The 25,436-nt window shown below is 36.4% G+C and overlaps 2 protein-coding genes across 12 annotated transcripts in view; one reads left to right on the top strand and one right to left on the bottom strand.

The window, feature by feature from the left end:
* The first annotated feature begins 5,365 nt into the window (after positions 1 to 5,365).
* On the top strand, positions 5,366 to 7,846 carry LOC145800935 (1-phosphatidylinositol-3-phosphate 5-kinase FAB1A-like). The gene is made up of 3 exons (XM_082890711.1): positions 5,366 to 5,503; positions 6,411 to 6,677; positions 7,226 to 7,846. Exons 2-3 carry the CDS (start codon positions 6,594 to 6,596, stop codon positions 7,556 to 7,558), a joined length of 417 nt encoding a protein of 138 aa, XP_082746837.1. The 5' UTR covers positions 5,366 to 5,503; positions 6,411 to 6,593; the 3' UTR covers positions 7,559 to 7,846.
* Positions 7,847 to 9,527: 1,681 nt separating this feature from the next.
* The window catches only part of LOC114290587 (conserved oligomeric Golgi complex subunit 3), a 28,055-nt gene continuing 12,146 nt past the window's right edge, over positions 9,528 to 25,436 (bottom strand). For all 11 annotated transcript variants that reach the window (XM_082890700.1, XM_082890707.1, XM_082890708.1 and 8 more), the window contains 12 exons: positions 24,124 to 24,343; positions 22,228 to 22,314; positions 21,496 to 21,612; positions 21,367 to 21,399; positions 18,541 to 18,627; positions 18,396 to 18,458; positions 16,469 to 16,585; positions 14,163 to 14,255; positions 13,847 to 13,972; positions 13,478 to 13,578; positions 12,576 to 12,949; positions 9,528 to 9,554 (listed from right to left, as the gene is read on the bottom strand). In XM_082890700.1, coding sequence (XP_082746826.1) covers positions 12,817 to 12,949; positions 13,478 to 13,578; positions 13,847 to 13,972; positions 14,163 to 14,255; positions 16,469 to 16,585; positions 18,396 to 18,458; positions 18,541 to 18,627; positions 21,367 to 21,399; positions 21,496 to 21,612; positions 22,228 to 22,314; positions 24,124 to 24,343 — 1,177 coding nt within the window. In that variant the 3' untranslated portion in view covers positions 9,528 to 9,554; positions 12,576 to 12,816. The remainder of the gene's footprint in view (positions 9,555 to 12,575; positions 12,950 to 13,477; positions 13,579 to 13,846; positions 13,973 to 14,162; positions 14,256 to 16,468; positions 16,586 to 18,395; positions 18,459 to 18,540; positions 18,628 to 21,366; positions 21,400 to 21,495; positions 21,613 to 22,227; positions 22,315 to 24,123; positions 24,344 to 25,436) is intronic.

Raw genomic sequence — 25,436 nt, 5'->3', positions numbered from 1 at the left:
TCGTCTAGGACGGAGGCAAGAAGAAAAGACAGGCGGCAGAGTAGAGAAGGGATGTCGGTGGGTGGCCGTCTGCAGAAAAGAAAACAAAGCCGTTGGTGTTGTGTTTTTTTTTTTTTTTTTTTTTGTTGTTGTTGTTTTTTTTTTGTTTTTTTTTTTTTTTTTAGGGTAAAATTGTGATCGGGGTTGATCCCTGAGATGAATAAAATATGGTTTGGTGTGCAAAGTTATATGGTATGAATGAAATTTGAAAAAGATTAAAAAAAAATGTGAAAAAAAAAAATAAAGAAAGAAATAATAAGAATAAAATATGGTTTGGTGTGCAAAGTTTTTTTTTTTTTTTTAATAATAATAATATATATATATATGATAGATAGAAAAGAAAAGAAAAGAGAAAAAAGAAAAGAAATTGAAGAGAAAAAAGAAAAGAAAAGAGATAGTGGGTGGTAGGGGTGAGCAGCGGATATACCGATCCGCCAAAACCGACCGAACCAAACCGATCCGCCGCATTTTGGACGGATGCGTGATGACTAGCGGACGGTTGCGGATTGATTTTCTCAAATCCGCCAATTTGGCGGACGGATGGCGGATTTGAGATTTTTTGGCCGCAACCGAACCGCCAAACCGCCAAATCGCGAGCACCCCTAGTAATTTATAAAACTTTGTATTTTTAATTTGTTTAAATATTATATTTGTGTTTTCAATTGAAAAAGAGTTTAAATATTCTGTTGAAAAAAAGTTTTCAACTTGAATATATTTTTTGAATTGAAAAAAATAAACGTATTATTCATATATATTTTTTAGTTTTTAAATGTAACTCTAAAAATAATAAATAGAAAATATGATATATGCTGGTTGGTTTTTGTTTTCAAAAACATATGTAGATGTAACAATACAGAGACATTCAATCTCTACTACTGCTCTGTTCATGGTTTTGGTGATTTGAATTGTTATTATATTTTAAGAATCACAGATTGTAATACTTTATGGGGATGAATCATACTGTGATTGTAATATGTGGATGAGGCATGCAGTGATCATGATATTCTAAAGTTTCAGACTTTTTTTCTTTGGATAAGGCATACAGTGATTGTAATATTTTTTTTAAGTCATTGACTGTAATGCTTTCTTTTTCTTTTTTTTCTTTTTTTGTTTGAGGAAGTGCACAAGTTGAATTATGTTAAAAATTTATAAAATTTTAAACCGCCAAACCGATTCGCATCCATCCGCCAAACCGCCAATCCGCTCAATCCACATCCGCCGGATTGGCGGACGGATGCGGATTGATTTTCTTCAATCCGCCAATCTGGCGGACGGATGGCGGATTGGAGGTTCCGTGACCGCAACCGACCCGCGCCCACCCCTAGTGGGTGGTGCATGTGAGTAGTCTCGTGGGTGATAAGAAAAAGAGGGAGTGGGTGATATAAAACAAAGGAAAAGAAAAGAAAGTGGAAAAGAGTGTGAACAGATTGATGATGAAAAGGGGGAACCAACCCATGTGGGTGCAAAAGGTGAAGAATGGTTCAAAAATAAATAAAGGGTAGTGGATGATGGCATGCTATCAAATTTCAGATTTATCTCGTGCACTCCTTTTCAAGGACTCTATGTTGCCAATGAAGAAAGGAACTTGTTAATGATTCAATGGGGCACTTTTGAGACTCTAGAGAAGTGGGTTACGGGTGCTTATGCTGGTCATACCAGGTTGGGTTTCGAACAACCAGAAATAATTGCTGAGTGAGAGAGAGAGAGAGATAAATGGTAGCCAGAAATAATTGAAAGAGGACCAGCCAAACAATAATCTGTCGAACAACCACTAGGCGACTTAAATGCGGCTTCAAAACCCAGATTTTGCTGCAGAGAAAAAGGCAGTGCCGAAACCCCCAAAGGCAGCGAGAGAGAGGGGGAACAAGCCCTAGAACACCCCCACTATTGCAGAATCACTTCATATTCTATTCCTCACCCGTGAGGGGGGTTACTGTGATGTCTCGGTCCTCCAAGAAGAACATTAGTTCACTCTGAAGAGATATATACCTCTCTCTTGGAATGTCCTCCTCGGAAACTAGTTCCAGTTGGACCAGATTTTCAAGCTGATATACCAGAATGGGGTACACAGGGTACCAAGAATGTTACTGGTGGTTCAAATGGATCTGAACCATTAACTCACTTTCCTCAAGCTTCAGAATTGGATCTCAGTGATCATAATGATGATGAGACTAAGCTGGCTGGTATTTGTGTCATCCCAATGCCTGAATTTGGACCGTCTGCGTACAACGGCGACACGGTTGGTGATGGTAGAACTGATTGCTGCTGTAGGGATTCTGGATCTGACAGATGTGTTAGACAACATATCAAAGAAGCCAGAGAAAAACTTTGGAGAATACTTGGCCCAGAGAGATTTTTGGAGCTGGGATTCTGTGATATGGGAGACGTAGTGGCAGGAAGATGGAGTCTAGAGGAAGAACACTTATTTCAAAAGGTGGTTTTTTTCAAATCCCGCATCATTGGGTAAGAACTTTTGGGATCATCTTTCAATGGTTTTCCCTAACCGGACCAAAAAAGACATCGTCAGCTATTACTTTAATGTCTTTGTGCTGAGAAGGCGGGCCGAGCAGAACATCTATTATCCAATGAATATCGACAGTGATTCTGATGAGTGGCAGCGGAGTGAAGGTATGTTTAGAAAACTCCAGCGGGCAGTGAAGGCAAGGTTGCCGGCCGACTGCCCGCCGGTGAGAAAGAAATATAGGCCTAAATCTTATGGCTCTGATACCATGTAAAAATCAATGTATAAAGAGAATTGTATAGAGAATGAATGATGTATTATTGATTGATATAATGTTATATATTACAAATGGTGAGTGACTCATTATATAGGAGAGGGTGAGTGTAGTAGGTGAGGAGTAGGTGGTGGTAGGTGATGGTAAATTGGTGGTAGGTGATGGTAAATTTTAACACGAGCCTTCAGCTCGAGCGCTCTATTCCACGCTCGAGCGCATTTTTCATGCAACCAGTACTTTTGCAGGCCTCTTGTTCATGTCGACATCAGCTTTCTTGCAGACGATGTTGGCAAAACGACGACCGATACCTTTGATAGAGGTCATTGCAAACATGATCTTCTGTTTTCCATCGACGTTCGTGTTCTGCACACGAAGAATGTGCTGAAACTCTTCATTTGCAACAAGCGACATGGCTAGGGTTTCAGATCGAGCTCTGCTGAAGTTCTTCAACTCGCTGCTGCGGGCTGAACAGATAATCTTGGACTTTACAAAGACAGCCCACACTCCACTTTCTCTTATTTTAATATATCTCTATATATATATATATATATATCTATGTTTATTTTATATATATACACATCTCCCTTTCTTTATTTTTTTTTTTCTTTTCACCCCTGCTCCATCATTCCACCGCCCACTTCATACTTATTTATTATTATTATTATTATTATTATTATTATTATTATTATTATTATTATTGTTTATTCTACTTTTTGACAGGTTATTATTGACACTACCAACCCATCATTCCACCGCCCACTCCATACCTATTTTTTATTATTATTATTATTATTATTATTATTATTATTCTTCTTCTTCTTAAAAAAAAAAAAAAAAAAAAAAAAAAAAAAAAAAAAAAAAAAAAAAAAAACAAACACCATTGCAAACAATTTACAAATTTGCACCACCACTCATATTTTATTCATCTCAGGGCACAACCCCGATCACACTTTTACACGCACAAAAAAAAAAAAAAAAAAAAAAAAAACAACCACATCCACCGGCGGGATTTTTTCTTCTCTACTCTGCCGCAGGTCTCTTCTTCTTTCCTCCATCCTGGGCGGCCCTTGACGGTGCTGCCTCCGTGTTGCTTCCTAGACCACCAAGCAAGTTGCCTCCTCCCTGCTCCTCCACTCCAGCATATGGTGGACCTCCAAATCGGAACATCACGGTGGCCTTCCGCTTCAGCTCCTTGTTTTCTGCCTTTAGCACACTCATCTCTGCTCGCGCATCCTTATACATGCGTTGGAGCAGAGCCAGTTGGGCGTTTAACTGCTGCACCTCATTTGTCCTACTCTGCAGCCGGTTCGACAAATTTGTGACCGCCGTCATGGTTTCCACACATGACTTCAAAGTATACTGATTGGCCTCCACATCCGACTGCACTGCCATTCTTTGCTCCACCGACCGCATCGGAAAGTTCAACGGAGCAAACTCCGGGGCGCTTGGTTGAGGTTCCAGTGCCACCGCACCAGTTCTCTCTCTTGTTGACTCGTTGAGGTCGGGAAAGAGGGTGAGCAGCCCGCGGGACGACGAAGCCATTTTTCTGGGCTACAAAGTGTTCCACAGTTTCTCTCTCCGCAGAGGCAGAGTTTTTCAGAGAAGGGTTGGTTTCAGAGGTTTCAGAATGGTATGCCTCAGCCTCAGCCTTCGTCTTGGTTAAATAACCAAGGCAGCCACGCGTATCGCGCGCCACTTGACGCCAGATGACAAACGGGCGCGCCAACCAAGACACTCACGTGCCTCGCCATCATGTCCGGCACACCTTTTGATGAATTGGGCACGCCTTTTGATGGCACGCCTTTTGAAAAATTGGGCACACCTTTTTGAGGGTGCAAGTTTCCTTTAAGGGTCCGACAAGACTCTGTAAACTGTCCCAACATTGATTCCGGTTAGCTCCTTTATGGGTCCGACAAGACTCTGTAAACTGTCCCGACATTGATTCGGGTTAGTTTCTACAAGGGTCCGACAAGACTCTGTAAACTGTCCCGACATTGATTCCGGTTAGTTTCTACAAGGGTCCAACAAGACTCCGTAAACTGTCACAACAACTGTCACAACATTGTCTGCTACAACGGTCCGACATGACCCCATAAACTGTCTTTTACAACGGTCCACCATGACCCCATAAACTGTCTTCTACAACGGTCCGACATGACCCCATAAACTGTCTTCTACAACGGTCCGACATGACCCCATAAACTGTCTTCTACATCGGTCTGACACCGCCATCCAGTGTCCTCTACACCGTTATGACACCACCATACAGTGTCCTCTACATGGTTATGACACCCCCATACAGTGTCCTCTACAACGTTATGACACCGCCATCTAGTGTCTTCACCACACAACCATACAGTGTCTCTTATCCTTTTTTATTTTTATGTATTTTCTTGTTTTGTAACTCTCTCCAAACTCAAGTTGGTTAGTTCCTATCCCCCTTGAGTTTGCGGGGGGCTGTTAAAATTCACCCACTATCACCTACCACACTTCACCTACTCTCCACCTACCACTACCACCTACCATACTTCACCTACTCTCCACCTACTCCCAAACACACTCCTATATAATAGGAATCCTTGTAATTGTAATACATAACAACAACATATATCAATCAATAAGAGCTGGAGTCATTCATCGAGTTTGCACCAGCTTATTTTAAGTATTTGTCTGAATCAATTAGTTCAGGAAGCCCAACTTGCCTGGCAAAGATCTTGGGCATTTACCAGGTATTATTTATGTTTTCCATGTCTGAAGAGTATGACTGCCAATTCATCTAGAAAATAATTGGAATTTGAAATTGTCTTTAGAATTGTTGGGTGGCTGGCTCAACTCCAATCTTCTAGTTCGAAAGCCATATTCCATGTTGTGAAGTGCATTTTGGCTTGACTACCATTTTCATTTCCTTTCCTTTCCTAATGCATCAATCAACCAATTGTGATGGAATCTACATATTTTTCTATCTCAAGGCACCTGTTATCTCACGCAGTTACGACTAACCAAAAAAATAAAAAAATTCACTAGTTACCATGGTACTTACTATGTCTTGATTGACGCAATATGGATGCACAAAGTGTTTTCAATTGGATGTTTGAAGATACTTTCAGATTTTATTTATTTGTTTATTTTGGATATTATCCATGGTGAGTTGCATGTGAACAGTCGATCAAGTTAGTCTGGTTTAGCTACACAAAGTCAACCACTTCAGGATATTTGGTCATTCTATCTAAGAAAGTGTTTGGTTGCAAACGTGTAATGGTTTCATTTATGTCATAAATGTGCCCTTCCAGTCTCTTCACCTTTTCATACTGGAAATTAAAATATTTTAGACAAGTTGTCGGACTTGTTTAAGGAGACAACTCCGCATAACTAACCAGGGAATATTAATCCATTAGAGTTGGCTTCATAAAACTCCATATACCCTGTTATATCATATATGTTATTTCTGTTGTCACGATCTTAACCAAACATTCTTGTTTGTTTCTCTTGTACTTGCAGCAACTTCAAGTTTTTTATTCTACTTAATTATTTCTTTTAAAATTTTTTACGTGTCCCGGCGTTTCTTATTGGTTTGATAAAGTTTTTTCCCTTTAAATTTGTAATTTGTTTTTCCTTTTGTTGTTTGGTTTCTTGAAGGTTACGTCAAAGCATCTTAAAGGAGGAAAGGAGTCAAGAATAGATGTTTTGGTAATGGAGAATCTTCTCTTTGGACGTAATGTCACAAGACTGTAGGACCTTAAGGGATCTTCTCGGTCACGGTATAATCCAGATTCAAGTGGAAGCAATAAAGTTCTCCTTGACCAGAACCTGATTGAAGCCATGCCAACTTCTCCAATTTTTGTGGGGAACAAGGCGAAGCGGTTGCTGGAGAGAGCTGTTTGGAATGATACTGCATTTCTTGCTGTAAGTTTTGGAACTAACTCTCTGCCTTGAATTTTGTTTTTTTTGAAATGTGCTCATATGTGCCTAAATGGTATTGTGGTATTCTTTGATTTTATGCTAGTAGGAGACTATTTGTATGTGTTGATGAATTGATTTTTCATTATTATGATGGTGAGAAGGGTTTGGTACTATTGCAAAATATATATATATATATATATATATATATATAATAATAATAAAAATATAAAACTCAATTAGATGATTATTATACACCTATCCTTGTGCATCTTAAGGATTTTGACTGGTTACATTTTCCTTGCTCTAAAACACTGGGTAATCATTGCCAAATACATTTTATTTCCACTCGAATTACTTGTGTGGTCTGGGAGAGACATTTTAGTTTTCTGCTACAAGATTAAGACTGAATAATAAAGTCAGTTGTTTGGCATTCTGTTCATTTAGGCCAATTGTGATGTTTTTTTTGCTCACTCTGTTGGATCATGATCTTTTATTCTGTAGTGACTTACATTATGTACTTCCCTAATGTAATGACTATCGATTTATTGCAGTCAATTTATGTAATGGATTACTCTTTACTAGCTGGCGTTGATGAAGAAAAGCACGAGTTGGTCCTTGGGATTATTGATTTCATGAGGCAATATACATGGGACAAACACCTTGAAACTTGGGTGAAGGCGTCCGGCATCCTTGGTGGACCTAAAAACACACCTCCAACAGTGATATCTCCCATGCAGCACAAGAAACGCTTTAGAAAAGCTATGGCTGCTTATTTCATTATGGTGCCAGATCAGTGGTCTCCGCGGCCGACAATCATTGCCAGTGGATCCCAGTCAAACCTTTGCGGCAAAGAAAACTCACAAGGAGGTGCATCTTTGGATTAAAGCTGTGTTGCTGTATATTGTTAATTTGTAAGTTGGAATATCAGTTGCCTCTCAGTTTCCTGGTATACCATAATGCCTTACCCTTCCATTTCTCCCTCTCATAAATGTTTGGATGGCTGCTTCATCATATTTCCTAAAAGAGGACTGCTAATTGCTCACATAAGAAGCAATAAATGGCTATTTAATGCCGAGATTTTTTTATTAATTTTTTTTTTATTGGAGCACATTTTTTGATAACATTTCTGCAATAAAATGGTTTCATGTGTATATACACGTTTTATTGTTTCATCAGAGTAATATTGTAAATGTTGCTATTAGTTTCTTGATTTCAACTTTGCATATTACTGTAAAATTCACTATTCAAAAAAAAAGATAAATAAAGTTAATCCATATTATTTTATTCCCATAATGTTATTACCCAGGAAAAAAAACAGTGCATCTGAAGTATTGGAAATTATAGTTGCACTTAGACCCAAGATTCACAACCATTTATTATTATTATTAATTTTTTATTTATTTATTTTTGGGTCAACTATCAATAAGTCTTAATAATTTGATTTAATTTTCATCAAGTCTTATTAAAAATAAATCTTAATAAGATCGTCGTTAAAAATAATTTGTCACGATTTTTATAAATTATTGTTGACTTTATGTGGCAATTTTTAAATTGTCGCTGACAGTTAAAAATTAATTACTTTTTGTGATTTTTTTAAATTACCGTTAAAATTTATAATTAGTGACATTTTTTACGACAATCTTCAAACTGTCGTTGAAAATTAACATTTAATGACTTTTTTTTAAACTGTTGTTAAAATTTATAATTAGTGACATTTTCACGACAATTTTTAAATTGTCGTTGAAAATTAACAATTAGTAATGTATTTTAATAGTGTTGGATGAAAACTACTATTAATTATCATAGGACCTATTGGATAATAAGTACATCTATTAAGATCTACACTTGAATCTCTTATTATTTTTTTTGTTGTGGAAAGATGCAAAGACATATTATATAGAAAGAAACAGGTACAAAGTTCAGATACTAAAGGAGCTAACCAAGCACAACATAAGAAGATCAAACTAGCTAAACAATATCGCCACTGGAGGCAAATAACAGATCAAAAACTGCTTGAATACACAACTCTTTCCTTCATTAACATTAAATTTCTGAAGCATTTAAATGAACTTTTTAGATCAAATTTCATTTTACCTTCATATGTGGTTTACCTTTCCACCATCGGCTGCCACCCCTAGCCCCTTCCCACCTCATGTCACCATCCCAACCGCTCTACCCTCCCAGCCTCTCTCTGCCCTTCCCACTCATTGCTAACTTTGGTCACTGCCCTCCAACCCCTTCCCAGCCCCTTCCCTCCTCTCTAGCAACCCCCACCCCCTCAACACCGCAACTCCCACTCATGCAGCCATCTCACCCTTCGACACCACCCCAACCCTCCACATCTATACAATACAAACCAAAGAGAGATCACTTGGCTGGAGATCAACTAAAAGGAGAGATTATCTAGTGGTGGCAAAATATGACGAGATGGAGGCAAGAGGGGAAAGAGCAGTGGTGAGGGTGGCCGCCAAAGCTAGAGAGGGGCAAAGGAAGGTGGCCAGAGAATTTGCTATTGGTGAGGAGTGGAGTGGGTCGGTAGTTTGAGAGGGTAAGAATTGGTTTTGGTTTTGGTTTTAAGCGGGGTATCTAAAGAATTTTTACAAAATTTGAAATTAGTTAATGGTGTTCAAAAAAGCGAGCCATCCTAAGAAATTATGTGGGGCTATTACCAACCCTCAGTTCTAATCAACATTGGAATAGAGAAATGGCATGTTTCTAAACCAGGTTCAAGCTGTTAGAAACTGGCTTGCTAAAGTTCTCGGCACTAAACTAATACATAAAACCAATTCATTTGGCCAAGGCACATAATATATATATGTTTCTTGTGAAACAACACTAGCACCAGAGTACAAGTAGATATGAACCCTTTTTTTCTTTTTTCTTTTTTTAAATCTGTTAAAATCCACCCACTACACCACTATCACCTCACCTACTCCACTAAACCTAACCCACTACACCACTACCACCTCACCTACTCCACTAAACCTAACCCACTACACCACTACCACCTCCACTTCACCTACTCCACCTACCACCTACTACCACCTACTCTTCTATATATAGGAATCATTGTAACATATCAATATAACATCAATCAATAATACATAAATTTTTACATGATATCAGAGCAAGGTTAAGACCTTAATATTTCTCGCTTCACCGGCGGGCGGCAACCTCGCCTTGGCCGCCCGCCGGACCTCAACCTATTCCGCTTATTTTCTACACATACCTTGACTTCTTCAACATTTTCTTACACCCCTCCGCTATGTCGGCGGCGGCACCCGCATCATCGTCTAGCCTCTATCGCCGTTCACCTTGCCTCTCACATATCCGTGGTTGTACTCTTACTCGTCGTCGTCGTTGGCGTTTCTGGCGCTGTTTTTCTGCTCGTCACTGCTGTTTTTTTTTTTCCCGATTTGCTCTCTCTCTCTTAGCCATGGATTTGGGTGTGGGGTGTAGAGCTGTGGCTCTGTTGTTGGTAGCCATGTTTGCTGGATTGAAGGTTTCAATGGCAGCAGTGTACAAGGTTGGGAACTCCGCTGGTTGAACCATCATTGGGAATATTGATTACAAGGCCTGGGCTGCTTCCAAGACGTTTCATGTTGGAGATGTCATCATTTTCGAATACAATTTTCAATGTCACGTGTTGCAAGTGCCCCACAAAGAATACCAAGCCTGCAGAAGTGTAAGACAGTAACATGCATCTTCACATACAGCTTGGGTAATGTGTAACTATCAAAAGCACAAGCTTCTTGGACATCCCCCTCTCTCTCTCTCTCCATGGACCCAACATCATCATCATGCACCCACTCTATCTCCCTCTCTCTCATCTTTTCCCACTTTCAAACCCACTTTAATCATATCTCTCCTTTCTCTTAATTTATTCCATCCACAAATATTTTTCTCTATTTTCTTTATCCATTATTTTCTTTTATTTTATTTTTCTTATTAAAAAAAACAACACCACAAAATAACACCAACAACATTCCACAACCTTATCATTTTATTCATATCAGGGGATCAACCCCGATCACACTTTTACATCAAAAAAAAAAAAAAAAAAAACCCACACAAACAAAAACAAAACTACCACACCCACAGTGGGATTTTTCTTCTCTACTCAGCCACCGGTCTTTTCTTCTTGCCTCCGTCCTGGGTGGTCCTTGCCGGTGTTGCCTCCGTGCTTCCTAGACCACCAAGCAAGTTGCCTCCTCCCTGCTCCTTCACTACAGCATACGGTGGATCTCCAAATCGGAACATCACGGTGGCCTTCCGCTTCAGCTCCTTATTTTCCGCCTTTAGCACACTTAACTCTGCTCGCGCATCCTTATACATGCGTTGGAGCAGAGCCAGTTGGGCGTTTAACTGCTGCACCTCATTTGTCCTACTCTGCAGCCGGTTCGACAAATTTGTAACCGCAGTCATGGTTTCCACACATGACTTCAATGTATACTGATTGGCCTCCACATCCGACTGCACTGCCATTCTTTGCTCCACCGACCGCATCGGAAAGTTCAACGGAGCAAAACCAGAGGTGTTTGGTTGAGGTTCACGGGCCTCCGCACCAGTTATCTCTCTTGTTGACTCGTTGAGGTCAGGAAAGAGAGTGAGTAGACCACGGGATGAAGAGGCCATATTCTGGGTAGCTGAACGGGAAGAAGAGGCCATGTTTTTTGGGTTGCTGAGTGTTTCAGCGAAATAGCAATTTCAGACTGATAATGTTCGGAAGGAGAGTGTTTCAAGATTTGCAGCTCTTAGAGGCAATCTCTCAGAAAAACGAATATCTCTCTCAGAAAATGAAGAGTTTTTCAGAAGTTTTTTCCCAGGTTTTTTTGTCTTCGCTTCTGCCTCAAGCACAGCCTCCGCATTGGTTTATATCGACACTGACGACGCGGCCGACACGCCACTCTGTCGCTCACGTGCCTCGCCGCGTCTCCGGCTCACCTTTTGATGGCTCGACGCTTTCTGTCGGGCACGACTTTTGATGAAATGGGCGCGCCTTTTGAGGGCGCAACTTTTGATGGCACGTCTTTTTATGGATTGGGCACACATTTTGATGGCACGTCTTTTTATGGATTGGGCACACCTTTTGAGGGTGCGACTTTTTAGGGGTCCGACAAGACTCTGTAAACTGTCCCGACATTGATTCCGGTTAGCTCCTTTATGGGTCCGACAAGACTCTGTAAACTGTCCCGACATTGATTCCGGTTAGCTCCTTCATGGGTCCGACAAGACTCTGTAAAATGTCCGGACATTGATTCCGGTTAGCTCCTTCATGGGTCCGACAAGACTCTGTAAACTGTCCCGACATTGATTTCGGTTAGTTTCTACAAGAGTCCGGCAAGACTCCGTAAACTGTCTCAACAACTGTCAGAACATTGTCTGCTACAACGGTCCGACATGACCCCATAAACTGTCTTCTACATCAGTCTGACACCGCCATCCAGTGTCCTCTACACCGTTATGACACCACCATACAGTGTCCTCTACAAAGTTATGACACCCCCATACAGTGTCTTCTACAACGTTATGACACCACCATCCAGTGTCTTCACCAATGGTCTGACACGACCATACAGTGTCTCCTATCCTCTTTTATTTTTATGTATTTTCTTGTTTTGTTACTCTCTCCAAACTCAAGTTGGTTAGTTCCTATCCCCCTTGAGTTTGTGGGGGGCTGTTAAAATCCACCCACTACACCACTACCACCTCACCTACTCCACTAAACCTAACCCACTACACCACTACCACCTCACCTACTCCACTAAACCTAACCCACTACACCACTACCACCTCCACTTCACCTACTCCACCTACCACCTACTACCACCTACTCTTCTATATATAGGAATCATTGTAACATATCAATATAACATCAATCAATAATACATAAATTTTTACAAAATCAAATTAGTTTACATGACCTTTAGTAAATAAAACAACAGCTCAAAGACAACTCAAATAAATGATCCAATCTTTGCACCTTTTTCTACCTCTTTTCCCTTTCTGGGAAATCAAACTGCTTTTTTTTAAAAAAAAAAAAAATACATATATATATATATATATATATATGTGATGAATGGCATTAAGACAGAAAATGACCCATGCCGAGTTACAAGGGGCTAGGAACTAGAAGCATATCCTACAGGAGGTTGTCAAGTTGCATTTGCAGATCTTGTATGGAAACCATATTGATAATTCCTTGCATCTCTTCAGGGGAGTACTCTGATTTTAGGAGGGATTGTACTTGAATATGGGCTTCAACAATGTTAGTCCTGCATAAAAAAAATAGTTTGTAATTGATTATTAGAATAAATATTTCCAGTTTAGTACCAAATTAAAATACAACTCATTCACGCGAAATAAGAATAAAATTTTGATGAAGGCATCCTTGAGAAGATTTTTACAAACATAAAATTGCAATATTTAAGTAGGAGAAGAAAAAAAAAAAAAAACCCCCACGAAAAACACAATTTTTATATCTCAACAGAATGACCCAAAAATGGAAACAAACAGAAGTTTTGAACAATTTCCCCAGAAAATTGTTGGAAATTGGCAATGGTAGCAAATACCCATCCAACATAATAGTATTTGAACCTCTACCCACCTACTACACTAAACCATTAGAAATACTCTATTCAAAAACCCTGTGATTGTGCATAGTATTTGCAAGGTTGATAATGCTTGATCATTCTTTTGATAAGAGAGATGTCCCCATCAAATCTAAACATTAAATATTGAACAATTTGCCTTGAATGCAGTGAACAGTAGATTAAACATGCTCTGTGCAATCAGTAACTTACTTTATAGGCTTGAAAAGTATTGTACGTGTTGATTGGTTTTGCAAATAAAGCTTCATTTTTGCCATCACTCTTGGTAACTCTTCCTTTATAGAAACACTAACCTGTTACAGAGATGAATATCATTAAACTAAACTCAAGTTAAGCTCCAGCGCTTTGTCAAGGTGGAAAATCAAACACATTGATCCAATCAATCAATCTCAGAAAGTATACATAAATACATACATAAAAATAATTATGCACACAACAATTCAGGAAACAGCACCAGATAAGACAATCTTTACCCAACTCTTTATCGTCCCATCGGAAAATCACATAAGGCGACTTATTCATAAACTTCGGAAAAAGAGACATTGAGTAAATATCACATACCTTCTGAACAAGTTCAGCAACCTTATCAGGTGTAGCAAAAGCTTGATCCTTGAGTGGTTTTGCCAAAGCTGACTCTAGTTTTTGATTTGGACTTCCCGAAGACAATGCAACTTTCACAGCTGTCACCTAATAAGAACAAAGTTGAGAAAATTAATCATGATAAAAAAACCTTAGTCTGAATTCTTTACTTCCTGGCTATCCAGCAGACTGGTCTCTCAATTAGTCATGTTTGCTTATACGCAAGCAAAGTTAACATGGATATTTAAGCAACAAGTGTTCTCTTTGCAAAAATATGGTAGTAGTGGAAACAACAAACCTTGGTAACAAAGGAAAGCATAGGATCCACAACAAGCTTTGTGACTGACATAATGAACTCTTCACATGTTGCTTTAAGACTTTTCTCCAGTTCCTGCAAGTAAATGTATAGTCATGCACATGCTGCACTATTGACAGGAAGGAAATCACTAGAACTGGATGTTCAAACTAAATAATAACAAAGACATTCAAAGTTCTCGTGGATATACAACCTACTCAACATTTCGGTTAAGTTAATAGTATTCATGGAGGGAAAAACAATAATCCTTGGCTGATTACAAGATTACTATGAGACTTTGTGACAGGAACATCAAAGTTTTGTTGCATGTGTTAGGACTGATTATTGAAGAAGAGGCACATGTCAATCATCATAGTTTTTGAAGGCCAATGCCTTCAGAATTTGCAAATAGCAGAAAACTGTCAGTCATCATAGTTTGATGGTTTATTCTGCTTTCAAATTGTGGGTTAACTATCATGCTTAACAATATATAACTCGAGACATGTTTCTGAAAGACGGTCTAAAACCATGTAAGAAAACAATTAAAACACATGAATAAGCATTCTTTCAGGGGTTTGCACAAGCTCTAATTGGTTAAAATCCCTGGTCTCCTCATTTAATTTAGGATATGTTTAGTGGCACGATAGAATGGGAATCTCACTCCATGTCTCTTTCATTCTGTTCTTTGGGTGAGTTCAAAACATGGAATATAATTCTGGCTTACTTTCCTAAGGTGGAATGCCATCACCACACTGAGTGGGAATCTCATTCCCACACCCCCATGAGAATCTCACATGAAGCATTTAATAATAAAATAAAGTAGATGTTCTCACAACACACATTAATGTGTACTAATTGGGCGTTATTTTTTAGATGGTCTCACAACACCTAAAATCAAGGCCATGTTTGGTTTGGTTTCCAGAAACTTGTTTCATAAATTTTTTCTAAAAAATTAAAAATTAATTTGGTGAAAAAATAAAAAAAAAATACTTATCATTGTTATATAATTTTATCTTTTGTGAGGATAGAAATAATTTTCAAAATTTAAGGGAAAAAAAATTGATATTTATTTCTATCAAATTAATTTCTATTTTTCAAAAAAATTCGGAATTTTTTTCTGAGAAACAAACCAAACAAAATGCTTGCACTGACATAGGAATCTCATTATAAGTAGTTTGATTCTTGGCGATAGGATTCCCAATTCTTCTATTTGATTCCAGCCATCCAAACATGATCTTACTTCTTGCAAGCCAAATATTCCAAATCACAAGGTTTAAACCAAACAACGATTCATACTTCTAAATGGAAACATATGATTGGCTTGAGGAAATTCTTCAATTACAACCAAAAGTTTCAAGCTGTATAGGCTTATTGAATTTTGTGGGATTGTTGGCTTAAGAAATTTATCGAGTCCGTGCGAGCCTTAAAAAGCCATATCCTCAAGACCTGATCTGCAAATGGTAAGCACAAGGTAGGGCATGTTTACCTCAACCTGGCCACTGGTGCTTAAATGCCTAATTGGTTCCATTTGATAATAAATCAGAAACTATTTGCACTTCCTTGCAAGCCCTAAACATCAAGTACTTACAGCCCCTAGACTCAGGTGGGTTGGCATGAAGAAGCTAATTAATGTAGATGTGCTTGCTTGGACAGAGGGAAAAGTAAAAGGAACAAAATACAAGAAGAAAAAAAAGGATTGGAGCCAGTAGATGAAGCAAATTGTTATTGGAATTGCACTAAAAGATGAATAAGAAAAAAAAATTATCAACCTAAGCCAAGGAATGAATTCAAAAGAAACAGATCAATTTCTTGTATTTTGGAGAATAAAACCATCTTTTTTAATCAGCAACAAAAAGATTTCATTAAAAAATGGAAAAAGGTACAAAGCGAGGAAAAGACATCCTCCAAAAACAAATGAAAAAAGAAGGAAAGAAAATCCACTAATAAAGCAAAATAAAAGGGCCTCAAGGAATACAAATAGCCCTCCAATCATTGGAGATCAAAAAAAGTAATACCCCTTTAAACAACGAGGAGACGTGTGCCCAAAACGAAGCCAATAACTCACTTTATCCCATAGTGAGTCAAAGAATAATACCATCTTTTCTTTCAACATCTTAGCACAAAGTATCCATTTTCAATTAAAAGGAGCTAATTTCTCAATTTTCGTTATATATTCTCTACAATCATCAGCAAAGGATATCATATAGAACAAAGTGACTTAAATGCATAAACAAATGATGTGTTTAACCAAGGGAGATGCAGGTCAATTCAACAAGTAAAACAATAGTAATTGAAAGGCAGTCTTGCACCTTCTTGGCATCAATTTGACTTTCCAAAACTCGGGGAGACAGGGTCCTCGCCAAGGAAGTTGATCTTGACCAATCAAACAGTGATGCCTGACCTCTAAGAATCCGTCTCAGATGATCCTGGTAACGGAATATAAACATGAAGCAGCATTCAATTTTTTTCATTGGTAAATATGAAAAAATAACCACTTATTTGATCTTACAAACATATCAATCAATAAACCTAGTTGCAGCATAAGAAAGAAATTTTTACAAAAGGTATCTCCCTGATAGCTATGTTACATGGACTATTCAAAATAAATCAAATTGTTACAATATAATTTTTTTTTTTTTTGCCAAGTCTATGTACCTTTAAATATGAAGTTTGATGGGTCCAATCTCTAGACTCCCACTCATACCCGACACAGGTACCCGATTCCATGTAACACATATTGATAACTTTTAATGCCTAAAATCATCTTTTACATGATCCAACACAAGTATTATGGACATAATTTTTAGAATCATGTGATTCATTCAATTCCAGTTTCAGCCAAAATTATTCGAATCATGTTGTTGAAACAAAAATTGACAGTAATTCAAATTGTTTTTTTTTTTTTTTTGATAATATACGAAACGGCATCGTTTTCACCGTTCTATCAAGAAATAAAGAAGAGATCAATTAGTTAAATTTGATATATTCAATTTTATTTTTATATGCATATATAATTTAGTTATATTAATATTTATTTCATTTTAAAATAATGTGTATATTATATATATATATATATATAGTATATCAAATATAGTGAATCTTACGATTTATGATTCAATGTAGCTCATGATTTACTATTTTAACAAAATGGTTCATGATTCGATTTGCAATTTGATAACAATAATTATAGACTTGTTTATTTTCAGTCTCTCTTCTTAATCTCAGAATTCATCAAAATTATCGGTGCTGTAGAATTATTTTTAATTTTTTTTTTCCTTGTTAGGTAAGCATTTTTTAATTTTTGTCAATTGAGAACTCATATACATTTTGGTAACTGATCTTTATAAACTGTCCATTTGTTAAGTCATTCAACATCTGGCAAGCTCATGATAACCCAACCACATATTTAATCTATGTTACATGGACTTAGGTGTGGTTATGTGTCGGAGTGTCAAATTCATCTATTTTCAAGTCGAGGACACCGGGACACAACCATATTTAATATTTCTATTTTAAAGGGTAAAATGATGTTTATAAACAAAAATACAGAATTTTATGTATAAGGTAGAAGTCTTGTGCATATCCTACATATATAACAAACGCTACTACTTGTACCGGTTGAGTTTATCTCCAACTAGGCATAGCAGACACATATCCCATATACTAATCCAAGTATCAAGTATCAGGCAGGGGCACTTCACAAATTTAGAAGAGTGCATTCAACATAGGATTTAATTGCTTTTTCAACAACTAAAGATTTAACATGTAGAGTTTCCCATTTCTTTCTCTCTCGTGTTAAAATCAAGACCAGATCCATTACCCACAGTTTCAGCAGAAATATAATAATGTTGGCTACAACTTTTTTTATTTTATTATATCCAACCTATGAAGAATAGGGGATAAAAAAAGTGAGAAAAGCTATGAACAAAATAAATAAGAACAAGAATTAGAAGATTAAAAAAAAAAAAATTCTACATAGAAACCAATTAAATTGAATTCTTGTTTTTGTTCCCATTTAAATTATTTATGCTTGTAATTCTATTTCTTACAAATTATAAGTCCAGAACAGATGCACACACTGATGATATTCACTTATGGTGCAGCAATGGTAAAAGGAAAATATTGCACTCGAATCCAAGATAATTTCATCGTCAGTCATGCAATTAGAGTGCAAAAGAGAAATGGTGAAACATGACAATGCATCATATGAATAACAGCAGGTTCAGACTTACTAACCAGTAAATGTGAGAAATCAAGTTCCTTATGCGTGACTGAAAATTCTATATCAAATGGTGCAATCTGAAAATCCAAGCTTCACAGTTAGGAATTATATACTCAAACTGATTACAATATTTACCTATATTAAAAGGTGGGAGATAACCTGCTCCCTTAAGATGAGGAGATGCTTTATAAGGAAAAGTTGCCCATCCATTGGTGATGCCTTTTTTGCAATCAGTCTGCTTGCTTTCTGCCACAGATGAAGAAAGAACCAATCTTATACAGTTCATTCCACATCATGGTTGACTCCCTTTTAACACCCCAGGTGTTACCCTTTTCATTGTTTATGAGCATTTTCCATCTCAAGTGTGATTGAATCTAAGTGCTTGCGATGAAAGAAACCCCAAGAAAATTTTGTCATGAAAGATATAATTGGTTATTGTAAAATTTATCCTAGGATATGTGTTTGCTTTTTCCATCCCAGGTATTACTATTCTCATTATTTATCATCCTAATTAATTTCCTAAATGCAAATGCTTCATATGGTTAATTATGTATCATTTATGTTTAATTGTAATTGTGATCAAGTGATATAACTTATTGCGTAAACATTTTGAATCATAAACCAAATTGATTAATTTCATAATTAGCCTCAAGTTGGAATCTATGGGAGATTAGCAATTTAATTATTGGCATTTAAGCAACTCTAATATAATTAAAATGTATTAAGGGGAAGCCACTCTTGGACCTAGGAAGGGTTAAATACACATAACCTTACCCCCACATGCAGAAAGATTGTTTCTATGTTTTGAACTTAGTTGCACGAAGCGGGAGCGGGAGCAAGAGCGGAAAAGCGTGAGCCGATAGAAGTTTTTTAAGTTAGCGCCTTGGGGAGCGATAATATATATATTTACAGTTATTTTTAAAATATATTTACTATATAAAAATAAGTTAAATAATTATTCTTAAATATATTTATTATTTTTATTGATAATATTTTTAATTTATTTATATGTTAAAATAAATAAAAAGAAAAATTAGATATTTTATTTTATAATTTTTTATTATATATGATTTAATTAGATTTTTTTTAAAATATTTGAATGATTTATTTTATTTATTATATGTTAAAAAGTTAAGAAATAATAATTTACAAAAATTATTATTATATATGATATTTTAAGAAATAATAATTAGATATTTATAAATTTTATTATATATATTATATATGATAAATCATATTATATTATATATATATATGATCAAACGAGAGAGAGACAGAGCAAAGACAAAACGAGAGAGAGAGAGAACAGAGACGAAGACGAAAAGAGAGAGAGAATAGAGACGAAGTCGAAGCCCTAATCTCAGATGATCGAAGCCCTCAGAAATCGAGATCGACAGTCGACGTCGAAGGCCAAGTTTCTCTCTCTCTCTCCCCTTTACGATCCTACCATGGACTGAATCGCGTTTCTGTCTCCACCGAAACGCAATTCTTACACGTTTCCTTCTAAGAAACGCGGAATCGCGTTTCTTACGAAGATTCGTCACCTCTTTGAGCGATTACTGCAACTAAGGTTTTGAACCCAGGATGTCAAGGTCACAATGCAGCACCCTTACCGCATGGGACCCACGTGGATAAAGCATACATTGTATTGCCTTGAATTTTTAGTACATTCTTATGTGCTAGTGCTGGATTTACATTTTTCCAAACAAGGACCGTTGCTAGTGCTAGATTTACATTTTTCCAAACAAGGAACGTTGCGCTTGAACATGATTAATTAAGGTTGATAAAGTGATTAACTTAAACCACGGTCAAGACTTAGTAGAACACAATATTTTCACAGGTATGGTTCGAATTGTGGGTTCCACCTTATGTGGCACTCACCCTTTACCTCACTTCTTCAACATGTCTTAATTAAAAAAATAAAATTTATAATATCGGACACTTTATTGACATTTTGGGGACACTTCTTGGACAGTATGAACACACTACATTCTTCAAAACACAACTTATGCACTCTAAATATGTTTTGCAACTTTCATAAGATAAATATATCTTGTATATTGCAATGTTCTATAACTGTTTTACATTCTTTATAATGTAATTGTTACGTGAATGATATTTTGTTGCTTAAATTATGAAATATATACTTTTTAATGTAATTATTGTTATGTTAAATATTTTTCATTATCTTTAAATAAATTGTTCATATATATCACATATAACAAATTTGTAAGATTTTTGACAAGTCGCAAGCTTGTCATGTCTACCATTTTTTTAAAATTGACATGTCTGTGAGCCTGTGTCGTGTCACGTGCCCATGTCTGTGCTACTTAGTGTGTAAGTGTGGACTTGTGATGTAACATACATATGTTTTGGGTTGGTATGTTAAATGAATTATGCAAATAGTTTATGTATTTCATTAGCATTTTGTGAAGGGATTTGAGACTTAAGAATATGCTCTGTAATGTCGACCACATAATTACCCTCAAATTTTGTAACATGCTTCCACTATAATATAAACAATTCAATAATAAATAGGTTCACTTGACATCCAGTGCCGGTCACACCTCTAATTCCATATAGGGTGCGGGTTGGGTCATGACACTTTCTCAAGTCACTGATCAAATTTCGGGTTATGCATAAAAGAGGATGCTTTATATTATATATATATATATATATTACTATTAGAAAGCCAAACACCCCTCCTACTTTTGCCAGGAGAAGAAGACCTTTTAGTACTTTCAACAAAATTTAAATCTATACGTTCCCCATCACCATCTTTTTCATAACTCTCCACTACTACCCAACATTCACTCTGTCTTTATCTCCCAGCTGTCTTATCATGAGAGGTTTGATCATGTGTATATCTATCACGTGTGGCATGGCATCCTCTCCAGTGTTTATAAAGCAGAAGCAGAAGTAATGCAGTACAAACTTCTAATCACTAAAAAGTGTACTGATGAAATTTTCTGTTAGCTCACTTACTTGGATGGAATCGGAACAAACTTCAACAGCTTCCTGATATAGATAGAAACCAGTCAGTTGATTAGAAAATAGAGGTATACATCTAAATCTACAACAGGAGTTCAGCAGAAAAGATTTCTAAAAAAAAACCTGTGCCAAACCCGTGAAAACTGTTGGCTCTAAACAGCGATACAATTTCGATAAACAAGATAGAGTTTTCTCCAGGGGTGGGTACCATGTCTTGAAAACATCTGAGTTTTCATCAGCCTGCATTTTATAACAGAAAATATAGAGCTTAGCACAGTTGTATGACAACTTTACACGAGAAATCATAAAGTAAATAAATATCTGGACAAAACCACGATAGGAATTCAACTAGCAATTTGTCCCTCAACCTGTCCACCGTTGATTGTCTCTCCATCTTCTATACTCTGTAAATAGCCGGTGAGTTTGAGGATGACTTTGGGTTCATGGTTTGTTCAATGTCAATACTTTCAGAGGCCAGGCATTTGAACAACCTTTGGATTTGAGTGGTTTCAGAGGTTCAAGCATTGAATTGGATTTAGCATTTGAGGAAATAATCTCGCCACAATCTATGGTCTATTGTATTTGTGTTTTGTATACATTACAAAAATGATAGGTATTCAGATTAAAAATATAAACAAATAAATTCTGTTGTGGCATGTGTATATGATTCCTTTTAGGTCCAATGTAACTTGAACAGAATCTTGAAATCAAATGAGAGACTCAAAAATGGTAGCAAAAATTATTTAATTAAAGCATTAGCTCACTAATATTTATTCTCTTGTGCAGCCTAATGAAAACTATTTAATAATGACATAAACACATGATTATACATGGAAATGGTAGGGTTAGACTTACAGCAGTAGTTTCTGATATCATCTCAGGAGATCGTTCCAGCTTTGCAGGGTAATCCAAATCTTCATCGAAAGGAATGTAATTTGCAATCTTGAAAACAACAAGAGAAGGGTTCAAAAAGATACTAGCATAGTTGACGGAATAATAGCTTTATCAGAAGAACGATCAAGATAGATAAATACAATTGGCATGCTGGAAGCAACAACAAACACACTAATACCATAATGACAATCAACTAGGATAAGAACATCAAAATTCTCCTTGGATGCATTTTACATGGATACTACTCTCCACATCTTAGAATGCTGGTATTCCATAGTGGTTGCAAGTCGTTTCAATTTCCAATTGACTTAATAGACAGCCTACTAAAATATTAACCAACTGAACGATGTAAATCAACTGACAGTAAAGCAGGAAGCATAGGGATGATAATTCTGATAATCTAAACCCTTCAAAAACTCCTGCAATGTCCTGTAAACTAATGAGTGAGCTAGTTTGTATGTATAAAATAATTACATAATTAAAAATATAGTTTGTTGTCTCTGATTGCTGATTCAAGAAACTCCTCTGCAATGGATTACATTCAGGTACAACAAAAAATTGGAAAACAAATAATACTTCACTAATAAATTAATTATGTACAACTAGAGGTCTACATAATTAGTCTGCTAGGATTTGCTGCTCCTAGCATCCCCCACCAGTGGAAACTCAGAAAAAAAATTAAAAATTAAAATCAAAGCTGGCAATATTATGTACAACTAGAGGTGGGACACCGACAACGTGCATATTCCTCACCAATGATATATGGACTCGGGGACAATTATCGAGTGTGGATGCATATTCAAGCGTCAAAGCTTCACACACCTAAATCTTAGGATATTGGAATATGTATTCAAAAGTTAGATATTGGTACAGGTTCACATCATGGTCACTTACATATAAGGCATATTGTATAGTATTTTTATTTATTTATAAGATATTGTTAATTATGTAGAAATGTAATTGAAATTAAATAGTAGGATTTTAAAAAATATATATGGAATTTATCTCTCATAAATGTGAGAGGCTAAAAATGTTTCTTTACTAACAAACGTGAATGTCTTTTTCAAATATCATAAAAAGTTAAAAGATTTAAGGGTCCGTTTAGATAGATGTGGATTTCAAATCAAAGGATTTGATCTTAATCATTCAAGGACAATAACTCAAATTTAGATATGATAGTTTATTTATGAATTTCAAGATACAATTAAATAGCTTAATCCTGATGAATTTGAAATCACCATAAAAACTAATTATTTGAAATCATGCTAAGAATTATCTTTCTAACTATTAAGGATCCTATCCTACCAAAACGGATATATACATCTTCTATTTCAACTTATCATCTTCCATTGTTTTTCTATCTGTTTAACCTCAAATCCATTGATTTGAAATCCACAATTATCCAAATGGACCCTGAGTGTCTAAATTGGTTATGGGTGTCAAGACACATTATCCCACACCTTTTACCCTTGTCATATCCGGTGGACACTGCTACTTTGTGGAAAATAGAATAGACCATGTAACACAGTTTCTGCCCTCATTTTATCTCTTACCTGAACACAGTTCTACTTTTTTTGCTTATGTGATCACTATTCATAGTTATGATTCAACGTTTTAAAAATATTGCCACATCAGTATGAATATATATATATTACACTCTCTCACAGAATGCCAGATGGCAGCAACTTAAGAAATAGTTCCATAATTGAGTGACATACCAACTCTAGGACTGGTTTTATGTAATAGAATAAATATAATCCTAGAAAAAATCAAAATGTCAAGAAAACAAATGAATGTTAATGTAAGTGAAACTACTGAAGAACAAATAAAAATAAAAATCTCACGTGTGATACCTACTTCATCACGAATATGGGTTCGAGCCCGAAAAGTTAATCGCTCGTGAACATCGGCTAAAATTCTGTCTAATGTAGGACGTAATCCAGCAAGTGATTCACTTCGTCTACTGAGTTGTTCTCCAAGGACTTCAACTTTAAGAATATCAACAAGTTCACAAAGAATATCAAGATTTGCTTCATGAATAAGTTTTGGGCGTAATGTATCGTACAAGTATGTACACCTGCAAGTAAGTTAGCAGCAAGGTAAGTAGGCATAGGGCGTGAAGGTGAAGCACCCAAACCCACCAAAACATAATATGATGCAAATTCTTATAGAAGAAAAAAAAATGAATTTCCTGGTGTCACAAATAAACTTTCAATGTAATGGGGTGCGATGGTTCAATCCACAGGCAGGTTTAGGGTGAGATAAACCAAATATTTGAAAGGGTTGAAAGAGAATGTCTAGTGCTAACGAAGTGGAAGGTTCTGAACCTGGCAATTTCGAAACAAAGATGAAAGAACAAAGCTATATAATCATCAAAGAACCCAGTACATTCTGGGACCAAAATTAGCATGCTCTCAAACTATTAGATAATATTCTGAGCTAGCAACAATGACATGGAAATTGCTTGGTTAGAAAGGAACAAACTCTTGGACGCCCACCCACAATCATTGTTCTGGGCTCCAAGCTAATCAAAAGTCATTTTGATGCCGTGGAAGGTCTCTCTGCAGCAGTTATAGGCCCTTCAAGTATGATAATTTTAAATCATATTTGTAGAAATTCATCTATTTGACTACTTATACATGAAAGTAGAATCAGAACAGAAAAGAGCAACCAAAGCAAGACACCATTACAAAAAAAATCCCCACCCCAAGAACTGATTGAACTTCTTGTTCGACTTTAGGAGCTATCATGATGCAAACTATGGTATTTACTTACTAGTGCAGATGCAAATACAGTTTCCATTCCTCTTCGTTAATGCTTATGTGTTTACCTCAATCTGCGCCACAGGTCTAACCTTTTCTTTGGATGAGTAATGCATGATATTAGATGATGCCAGAAGGCAAGCCAGAAAATGTATGTCTCATATAAAAACCTATAAAAATACTTTATTACAAAAAACTATAGGACTAAACTGCGTGCCAAAGCTAAGCTCCTGTCAAGGAGCACAAGTCACCTAGCAAATTCATAAAAGAGAAGGAATCAGAGAATTCCCTGTTAACTTGTCTAATGGAGGAAAAAAATTCAGGCAAATGTAGCACTCTCTCTCTCTCTCTCTTGCTCTTTCAACTTGATGTCAATCTTATCAACCATCCACTATATCAAAAAACCAC

This window comes from Camellia sinensis, chromosome 10 (assembly GCF_055761805.1).
Source record: "Camellia sinensis isolate YWXY chromosome 10, ASM5576180v1, whole genome shotgun sequence".
NCBI lineage: Eukaryota > Viridiplantae > Streptophyta > Magnoliopsida > Ericales > Theaceae > Camellia > Camellia sinensis.
This window is presented reverse-complemented; position numbering and strand designations above follow the sequence as displayed.